This window comes from Gossypium hirsutum, chromosome D06 (assembly GCF_007990345.1).
Source record: "Gossypium hirsutum isolate 1008001.06 chromosome D06, Gossypium_hirsutum_v2.1, whole genome shotgun sequence".
Classification (NCBI taxonomy): Eukaryota; Viridiplantae; Streptophyta; class Magnoliopsida; order Malvales; family Malvaceae; genus Gossypium; species Gossypium hirsutum.
In genome coordinates, this window is record NC_053442.1 from 27392569 (window position 1) to 27403518 (window position 10950).

Here is a 10950-nt window from a genome sequence, read left to right on the forward strand (position 1 = left end):
AGAGAGTGAGTGAGATATATAATTAAATCTTATCGAGTTGATTTTCACATGAAAGAAACGGTGTAGGCAAAGAAATTTTATATTGTGAGTTATTTTAATTTTAGTTAGACAGGGTCAGAATGGTTTTTGAAGTCTCCTATTCTAACTTTAGAAAATCATTAAAACTTTTATAGAAATAATTATGAGTCATAATCTATATTTCTAGATTCCTTAGTGAGTCTATTTTCAATAGAAAGAATCAGAAGCACCATATAAAGCCCGTACAATGAGATAATTGATTTTTAGTGAATAGAGGTCAGAACCGTCATATAGTGAAATAGGGGAGAATTTAGTGAATAAACTGTACTATTTGGCTAATCCAAAAATTCTGGAAATTTTATGGTAAAAATATATATGAGTCTAGTTTCAGGGAAAATTTACCGATCTAAATTTTGAGCTTCGTAACTCGAGTTATAATTAAATTAGTGACTGTTACGCGAGTGGATAGTTTTATTGTGAGTAGTGAAATAAATTATTTTGATTTGTTTAAGTATTCGGAAATTTTTTAATGTTCCTGGTTTGGACCCAAACCATTTTCGTTGCATGTTTTAGGGTCTTGAGGGTTCTTTTTAGGGACATATTGATTGAACATGAGTGACTTAATTTTAAAATCATTTTTATGCTCCGATCTAGTAAGTTAAGTCAGATAACGCCTCGTGCTCGACTCCGGCAACGGTCTCAGGTAAGGGGTGTTACAAATTTTTAGTCTTATGTAGTATTTTCCATAAAAATTTGATTTTTTTAGAAATAGACATGTATGAAGGTTTAAGTCTTTAGAATTGACTTAGTAACTTTCTTGAGGCGAAATCCTAGTATGTATAAGAATCTAATATGATATAGGCACACTTTCTTTGGATCGTTTAAGCCTTTCAAGCCGACCTTATTAATTTAACCACTGACACTTAATTTTTTTGCTTAATGGCATGTTTATTACAAAATACCTACATTATAAGTCATATTATCATCTTTTTGATTTTATCCTATTCTTGTGCACCTATCTTAACTAAATTTGTCTTAGTGATCAAAGTTTGAGGAAAAATATAAAAAGATGTACATGTTCTTCCCATGTTAAAAAAAGTGAAAAAAGAAAATGACCAAAGAAAAGGAAATTTTACTCAAATTTTGGAAAAAATAAGAGCAAAGAAAAGATTGCTCAAATTCTCAAAAATAAAAAGCAAAGTTTTCTCAAAGTCTGAAAAAATAAAAGTTGAGCACAATTCGAAATAAGTTTTGGGGTGTTCCAAAACCCAATTGTATGAAGGTTGTGACATAGAAAGATTGAACCTCAAAATTCACTTCTCTTTATCCTACCTTTAGCCTAGCCCCATTACAACCTTGTAAAAGACCTACTGATTGGATGATTATACTGACTACATTAGTGGAGAGGAATTACTAAGCTGAACTTATGAAGACCACTAATTAAACCTTGGGATTGCTATGTTTAGTTAATAAGGAAAGCATATAGATTGGTGAATGTTATGTATGACTTTGAAAATGCAGGCAAACTATGATTCATGTTTGATATTATGATGTACTTAGTATAAAGTTTGGAAATAATATTTGTATTCGAGCTACTTATCAATAAATTTTTTTTTTGAACATGATTTTGTTGATGAATGATTATGTAGAAAAATTGATGCTACTTTATCATTTTGCAAAATTTCCTTAGCAAAAGTTGTGTTGTGCATGAACATTACTCGAGATGAGCAATGTTTTAAGTTTGGGGATGTGTAAAGTCATAATTATATAGGGTTTTTCTATATATTTTTACCATATTTTTACTTAATAAATATGTTCATCTTGAGTAATTCTTATTACAATATGTAAATTTTACTTAATTAGTAATTTTGGGCATGAATTCGTAAAGTATGTGAAATTGTGCTTAATTACATGATTTTCGTAAATATTTTATATTATTTCATGTTAATTTATTAATATGTGATTTTTGACTATGTAGAAGGACATTAAAGATGTGATTAATGTGGATGAAACATGGACATGCACAAATCAATTCATGTGGACAGCAAGACCATGCAACTTGGGTCATGAGGTTGATAATTTGACCCAATAAAAGATCTGCTAAAAGATGGACATCTTTGCTAAATTATTGGACTGAGAAACTGTCCAACAATGGGGAATTAAAGCCTAGTTTTAGCACAAGTAGATGGCTGCCCAAAAGCAAGCTTTGGGGTATTTAATTGAAGGTCCTTACAGTTGGAAACTAATCAGAAACCAGCCCAACAACTTTGTTGTTGAAACCGTCCACCCTATGGCTATTAATAGCCTTGGTTTGAATTCAAAATGATAACACTAAGTCATCCCCTTTTCCATGAATTGTGGCCGGCCATATGTGAGAGAAAATGAAGGAATTTTAATTTTAATTTTAGCAAACTCTACCCCTTACCTTCACCTATAAATACCGTACACCTATCACTTCTCAAATCATCCCTCATAACTCATTTCTCTTCTCTCATTAGCATTTTCTCTACATTTTATTTCCCTTTTCCTTCCCCTTGCATAGTCGCCCATTTCCCTTCCCATCCTTTAGCCAACATAAGCTTTGTCAAAAGCATTCTTTGGCCAGCCACCTTAGAAACTCCTTAGCAAAAGAAGCATCGAGTAGAACGGAGGAGAGCATCAGTCAGAATAGATCTGAAAGGCGTGAATATGTTATTGTAACTTGTTTAGAATATGGTTGTGAATGTGTTGTAGCATGTTCTTGTTTAATCTTTGATATTGTGTATACATTGTAGTTGTTTCGACATTCACTGAGCTTGTTTGAGCTCACCCACTCTTTCTAACCATTGCAGATATTTAGCGTTTGCGGTGTGAGTGGTGCGAAAATTCCAAGGAATTGATCCAAGAAAATTATCGATACCCTAGTTTCAGTATTGATACCTATGTGAATTGAATTGAAATTTTGTTGAATGGTTCATATTCTTGTTGTGATTGCGTAATGAGCTCGTTTGATGTTTGTATGGCTTTATTTAACACTTGTTTGAGTATTTGTGACTTAGGAACTCTATATATGTTTAAGATTAATATGTGACATTAATCGCATGTTCGATAAGATGTTTGGCTATGACTGTTGATGAGACAGTGGTGTGACATCCTAATATTCGGGCTAGACGCCTGGGCCAAGTATAGGGTGTTACAATAATGATTAATAAATTATTAATATGTTGTCAACCATTGTGTAATATACATCACGCTTGGTGTATCTTGTGGATCACCTTGCAACGATTGTTGTTTTCCCGTGGATTTCCTCGGTGGTAGAGGTGGTGGCAACTTCATTTTGTTCTTTCTCCTCTGATTCCACTCCCATATATTTTTTTTTCGTGCAAACCCCAAAATTGTAGGTAAATTGAGTCATCGATAACGTTTTTCATTGGCTTATGGATTAAATCTTACTGCTCAATTTTTACACCGACTTTACAGCATAAATTCATGACCAAGGGTTGAAAATATATATTGCTCAAGTCCTCATAAGCGCACTCATGCATATATCGGTTAAGCAATTTACCTAATCGGTTAAGCAATTTACCTAAATCTAACTTTTTTCTTCACAAAATAGCATACAACAATATGGCTCGATAGAGGGTGACGTTAGAGACATTTTGTGTTGGATAAATTTGGGTACATAAAAATTACATTCTCATTTTCGCAATCGAAAACATTATAACTTGGTTGAAACTAATTGGTCTATCGGTAAGATGGCGAAGCTTCCAAGTCCCTCTACTTTCTATAAGGTAGTTAATGATAACTTCCGAATCAATATTGTCTAATTTTATTTCATTAATGGTTTCAAAATAAGCATGCTTATGGTAGGGTGCACCATAATAAGTCTGGTGAGCTTTTAGAGACATGTCAACCTTTTTCCCCCAATTTTAACCATATTGTTTTCTGTGTGCTTGAGATTTTTGTAAAACTCGTGCATAGGTGGAATGACATTGAACTGTTTCAGTAGAAGGAAAAAATCAAACAATTGATGGTAATTGACTAAGTCCCAAATTTCTTTTCTATAACTAGCCATAGGACCGAAACCTCATTCAAAGATGAATAGTTTTGTTGAAACTTATAAAAATCATCCTTGACCGCTTTGGAAACAAATTTCATTTCGTTATACTCATGAGGATCACTCTATTGAGCTTGAGACTTAGTTCGTTTTCTGCCTCTTGGTGCCATTATACTCAACTCAACCAAATAGTTCAATAAATATGAAAATAAAATTAAATATTCCAAAATTCTCAAAAAAAAAAAACTAAAGCTATATTCAACAATGAACTATCACAAGGTTTTAACACTAAGAATAGTATGCAAATAAGCCAAGAGTTCAAGATAAATGGGTATCTAAGCAAAATGATGAACAATCAACAAAAACCCTCAAATTTCTAATGAAAACCCCTAGAATATTTACAATTTTTAAATAAAAAAATTAAAAACCACAAGTTAGATCCTTTAACCTTGCAAATGATTGAAGAAATTGAGTGATTCCTTACCAACATCTTGAATTCCTCTTACAATCCTTCAAATATTTCTGCACTTTCCAATAGAAACCTAAAGAAAAGTTGAAATTTTTTAGAGAAAAGAAAAGTTTTTAAAGTTTGAAAATGTGAGAATGAGAGAAGAAAGGAGTTATGGAGAGTTTAAAGAGATAAAAATAGATGAAATAGGGCAGAAAAGCAAGTAACATATGGGTTTTAATGACAAAAATCAGGAGGGGCCACAACTTGAAAACGAGTCGCCTGTAATTTTTTAGCTCGATGTCACAACACTAGGTACTAGGTGTCGCGACATTGAGTAGTTTGACTTGAGATGTCGCAACACTAGGGTATCCGATGTTGTGACATTGACCTCATTTCCTAGCTTAAGTAGGTTGGCCCTCGACACACGATGTCATGACACTAGGAAGCGATGTCACGATTTTGACCTCTCTGACTTACAATGTCACGACATTGCTTACTCGGTGTCATAACATTGGCCTCATTACTACTTTTCATCCCAAATTTTCAATCATTTTCATACAACACCTATTTCTAAAATTAATCATGCAATTTAAAAATTAACTATCTAAATCCAAAATAAAATTAAATTTAATCCTAAAAATAAAATAAATAATTTACAAATCCAAATTTAACAATTCAAAAGAAGTTTTTAAATGTTCATTAGGTGATCGATTTCGCCCCCAAAATGAAATCTCAAAGAGGTTCTAGATGTAATGCCCTCACTCGTCCTAATGGCCTATATAGATGAGAGACCCTATCGATACAAAAACCAATACTTTATTTAAGGAAATAAAGAATAAAATATTTTTATAGAAGTATAGAAAATATATTAAATCAATTTTTAAAAATTTGAAATCTTTTTTAAATCATTTTAAATCAATTCACGAGTGTTCAGATGTGTTCGAGACCAAATCCAAGCCTTGGAGAGCCGTTTTTGCAAAAGACAATGTAGTGACCAAAATAGTATAGGAGGTGTGGTACCTTGGGCCAAAGGTATTGATACCTAGCCCTGGTATTGTACATTTTGGCATTCTGCCAAATGGGGTGTGGTACCTTTGGGGCCAGATACTTGTACCTTTGCCCTAAAGGTAAAAAATTACCCTGAAACACTCCTATTTCAACCCTAAACTCCATATCAAAAACCAAACTTTGAAAACTTAAAAATCACATTTTAATTACCGAAAACAACTCCCAGAACATCTCCAAACTAGATTCCTATAAAAACATATTCAAAAAATAGCTAAAGGCCAACACATTCGTTCATGAAATATAGTCAAAATGTAGTAAAACTTGTCAAAGCATTCGTGAGTTATATTAACTTCACAAAACATATATGAAACCTCAAAATCCAATCTAACTAGGGCAACTTAAGCATGCATGTAACCATTCAAAACATGTAACATCTGACTTATGGCTATCCAAGGTAAAGAAAATAAATGCAGAAACTGTTACCATTACAACTTTTAGAAATATGAAACAAATATATATGCATCCCTCAATGATCTCTCTAGTTCATCTCACTAGATACAAGTGGCAAATATAAATGTTTCATAACTTTCAATAATGTCAATGGTGTGAGGTGATACCATTTTTGATTTTTCTTTTTTTTTTTAAAAAAAATCATGAAATGTAATTTTTTTTAGTACCAAATTTTAGCATCAAAATTATAATTTAACACCTCAAAGTTTTTCTATTAAAAAGTTTAGTTGAAATTTCTTAATTTTTAAAAAGTATATTTTCATTTATTTTAAAATCATATCATATACCAAATTCTTTTTTTTTAAACAATACCAAAAATTATAAAATAAAAAAAAACAAATGTGAGGAAACACTAAAAGAATACAAAAAAAAATGAAGTACCAAAAATTGAAGGAATACCATTGAATCATGATACCAAAAAATTACGATGAAATATCAATTTTGGTTCATGTTAGTAAATTTATTTCATTTATTTAATGATTAATTTATTTTTTAAAATTATTATAAAATATAAAATTTTTCCTTATCAAATTTTGCTGGAAATATAATAATTTAAAAGTTAATTCCATTATCAGTTTTTTTCGAAACGATACCAAAATTTATTAAGGATACTAAAAATTATGAAAATATACCCATTATCAACTTATAAACCGTAGATTTGATAAAAGCTTGATCATAAACAGTTTTTTTAGGAAGCTCTCGGGATTTTTAAAGGCTGTAACATTAAAATTAAAAACTCGCTGCTATCTTTGACGGCTGGACCCTGCTGCTGCTTCTTTAATGAGATATCTGAAATGAAAACGACAATGCCAAATCCCCAAATCCAGCGAGCATTTTTATTTTGGGTTTCTTTAGAACATCAACCATTATATATCAATGGCAAGTGATGCTCTCATCCCATTTTCAACCAACACATACAAGAATTCATCCCGCAAATAATGCAGCATCGCGGCAAGGTACGCCCAAGCTTATCAATCATCATTATTGTTGAAACATAATTATACATTTTGTGTTTGTACATCCAAATTATAAACCCACATATAGAACACAAGCATGCAATGGAATTCTCACCACCGCAATAACAATAATATTGTTATTACTAAAGTAAACAACAACAACAATAAGAATAAAGTTATCATGGCAAGGCCAGTTTGGTTCTAAACTAAAAATGCCGGGCAACTTACCAAAATTGAATAGCTCAAACCCTTCTCTCCAAGAATAATAAGCGTGAGTGATTCATATTTGGGTTACAAAGACGACAGCTATAAATCCATCGCAACAGCTTCCGGAGGAAGCAGATGCAACTGAACTGTTGGGATCTGTGCCTGGGTCTGGGATTTAAGAGGTTTGAGAGGAGAACCTACTAGCTTCTTCTCCTTCGCCATTGTTCCAAGCACCTTCCTAACTTCATTTGCCAGCTCTATAACCAAGTCATCCTCATGACCTGTTTCCACGCACAAAAAAAAAAAAAATTCCCAACCATATTTCTTCATGCAGTCCTTCAACATGTTTTTATACATGCATATACGGTTAAATGATATATTCACTATCAGTTTTAAGTGGGCAAAGATAAACCACAAGACTGACCTATATCAAACATGGCCTTCTCCAGCGAGAAAAGATAATCCCTATTGTTCCCACAGGGTCCAACAGCAGTTGCAATTTGCCTGAAATTTTTAATAGAAAAGTTTTTTTTTATTAAAAAAAGGGTACCAAGCATATGTTACAATAGAGCTCACACCAAAAACTTCCAACAAATGATTGAAAAGGTAGCAATGGAAGTATTGGGATACTACCAGGCCATTTCCTCCAACGGAGCAGGCCCCAGGTAATACTTGTTTGAAACTTTGTCAGGAGTAGATGTGAACCTGCATAAAGTAACATTTTTGTTAAGGAAGTTGTGCATTAAAGGTTTGCTTCTTTTTTCCAACCTATTACAAACGGGACGAAAAAAAAGGACATGAGAACTTAAAAAGCAGGCTAACTTACACAATAACTCCACTTAGAGCAGGCCGCAGGGGATCTGTTTCCTGATTGAAAGCAATCACACATAAACTTAAGCATGGAAAATGAAGACAAACTTGAAGAGACAAGCAAAGAAAACCATTTCTAAGCACTAGGAAATCTCATACCTTGAAGACGTCCACGAGGGTCTTCTGATCATATTCACATTCCCTTCTCTCCAAGTACTACAAATTTGGAAATAAAATACACATTTTGTTTCTGAGTAATATGCAAATTAGTTGAGATAAAGGATGCTGAAAAATGACAGATTGTTTTTTTTTTTTGATAAAAAAAATTGCAGATTGTTAAATGATACGAAAAGGGACTAGATTTTAAGTGCCTGAAGAATTTTCCTTTTATAACACAAAATACAAATAGCTATACAGCCTGCGAAGTAGGAAGCAAGATACCAGCATTGCTGCTCTTTCCTTTTCAGGACTGCCCCGAACACAATAAGCAGCACCCCACTGAAAGAAATAATGTAGACTTAGCAAATAAAGAAAACAGGAAGCTCTTAGCAAGACTGTGAATAATTAGAAACAATGATCAAGAGCACATTAACGTAAAATACAAATCTCTTGCTCTAAGACAGCCTCCATAATATGCAACAACTTTAAGTAACCCAGAAGAAAACAATTGAAGGCACGAACTTGATAACTAGGAGATCATAAGACAAGAAAGAGTTGCTGTCAGCTGCTACTTACACAAACGGCTCCTTCAATGTGCTCCAAGGTGCAAGTCCTTGCAGGATCTTCAGGTGTACCTCTGTGATCAATGCATGCTGTAATGCAGAATAAAGAAGATGCATAAGCAGTAACAAAAAAAAAATACCGCAAAAGATGCTTAGTAAGGCCAAAAATTAATACTTACCAAGGTCAAAAACACGCCTGTAATCCTTGATGAAGCCTATGACTTTCTCATCATACTCAAACCCAGGGTTCCAGACCAGTGAACCATAACCAAAAACCCAGAAAACCATACTCCTGAGAAAATGAAGCTTTTTTCACTAATATTATTAGATGAAAACAATGGCATCACGACACAATATAGAATGACAACAGCAGTTCCTTTTGAAATGGTTATTGTCCAAGTTGTGGCAAGGCAATGCGTTTTGGATTAGTTTAATTAAATAGCGGAGAGAGAGTGTTAGATTTTTTATTTGATTTGATTTGTTAAAAACAAAAAGTAAATCCCTAAACTCCAAATTACGACAAAGAAAAAGATTAAATAAGCACTCAAGATACTTGAAAAGAAAAATGATTGAAACGAACAAATTAACCCGTATATTAAAATTATTATTAACGAAAAGAAAGCGGATTGAAGTCCCGATTATTAGAAAAAAAAGGATGGCGAAAGAAATTAGAAGCAACATTGTTGCTGTTGTGATGGCTAGATATGGAGTAGCAGTGAAGGGCTCAAACACGTAAGTTGCGCTAGTATTTAGGTCGTTATTATTTGAGAGAGGAAGACCCAAAAAGAATAAAAAAAAAAGAGGGAGGGAGGGAGGGAGGGAGGGGTCGGGGTTCTTGATTCCCATTAACAGGAGAGAAATGAAATTCACATTCGGATTTTTATAACGAAGAAGAAGCAAAAGAGGTAGATAACTTACAACAACTTAGATAGATGAAAGAGAGAAAACCTTGGGAGTGATCTACTCTGAGATAGAATAAAATACGATGGAGGGGTGGACGCAGGCAACTTATAAAGGGGATGGATGATTTATAGATTAAAATTGCGTGGTCCTCTCTCTCTCTCTCTCTCGCTCTCTCTTAGGGTTTTGGTTTGTGTCAGATCCTAGGCTTGGAGGCTTCCATTTTCCAAGACCAATAGAAAGAGCAAAGGAGATGAAGAGGACTGAAGGAGGCGGCGATGGCATGTTCCAGGGTATTTATAGCTGTCACTGCCTAATAATTAGGAAAGGAAATGCTAATTCAAATCCAACTGGTTGAGCAAGAAGCCCACAACCTCATGCCCTCAACTACGTCTATATATATTGTCGAAAAAGGAGCAAACATAACATTCAAAGGAATCAGTCAAAGAGCTCGGTACACATAAACTCCACTAGCATCTGCCAACACAGTAAAGGGGATAGAGACTCCGGTGGAATATTACAAATGCAAAATAATAATAATAATAATAACCGGAGGTTGAAAATTGCTTTCCCTTCCTGCTAAAGCATCCACGTATTTATTGCTTTTTTTGAACTAGTGTTTAAACGACTTACAATCAATAGATATCATAGGTATCCTCTACTCCTCTATCATGTGGACAATATAATTTTAGTACTTGAATCATTAGACAACATTAATAGTCAATCTCAAGGTTGGTAAGGTTCAAACTTTTGGGTCATTTTCAAGCTTTATACATTTGAGATGTGTCTATAAAAGTTAATAATTCAATTTTTATGATAGTCTCAAATGTTGGCTTCAGCTCTTTATCTTTTAAAATTGTTCATTGAAAAAGACATCTAAATTAAGTTTGAAGCAACTTTATTTATAAATTTTCTATTGAAAATATGAAACTGACAATTGAGTGCAAAGGGAGTGCCCACTCCTTGGCCACTAAAACTGTGTAAAGACAATTTTCATATTTAAGACGTTGACAATTTATTGAATGATATTTTTGGGTTGTTTGAGTACATGGATGATATTTAGCTCATCAATGAAAATCATGTTACTTGGGAAAAAATATTTTGGAGATTGGATCAAATCGAATCACTCCATCTAATACCTTGGATCATGGATATTGGATTGGATTGAAACTGTGATTACTTGGCCTGTTATTATTATATTGTATTGAGCTTATCTTATTGTTGTTTTAGTTGGATTGTGATATATTTTCTTATGTTAGCAAGCCTTGAAATAATCTATTTAATTCAGAGACTTGTATAGGTTAATGTACCCAGAGAATTCAACACTTAAGT

The 10950-nt window shown here is 33.2% G+C and overlaps 1 protein-coding gene across 3 annotated transcripts; it reads right to left on the reverse strand.

Moving 5' to 3' along the window:
* Window positions 1–6980: 6980 nt before the first annotated feature.
* LOC107959977 (gamma-glutamylcyclotransferase 2-1) lies at window positions 6981–10121 on the reverse strand. 3 transcript variants are annotated; one of them, XM_016896171.2, is made up of 9 exons: window positions 9667–10121; window positions 8898–9010; window positions 8732–8808; window positions 8438–8494; window positions 8156–8212; window positions 8013–8053; window positions 7820–7891; window positions 7611–7690; window positions 6981–7467 (listed from the first exon to the last, which is right to left on the reverse strand). In XM_016896171.2, exons 2-9 carry the CDS (start codon window positions 9004–9006, stop codon window positions 7286–7288), a joined length of 675 nt encoding a protein of 224 aa, XP_016751660.1. In that variant the 5' UTR covers window positions 9007–9010; window positions 9667–10121; the 3' UTR covers window positions 6981–7285. The 3 variants fall into 3 exon arrangements, with proteins under 3 accessions (XP_016751660.1, XP_016751658.1, XP_016751659.1); XM_016896169.2 differs by having other exon boundaries at window positions 9637–10118; XM_016896170.2 differs by having other exon boundaries at window positions 8898–9024; window positions 9637–10065.
* Between the last annotated feature and the right edge of the window lie 829 nt (window positions 10122–10950).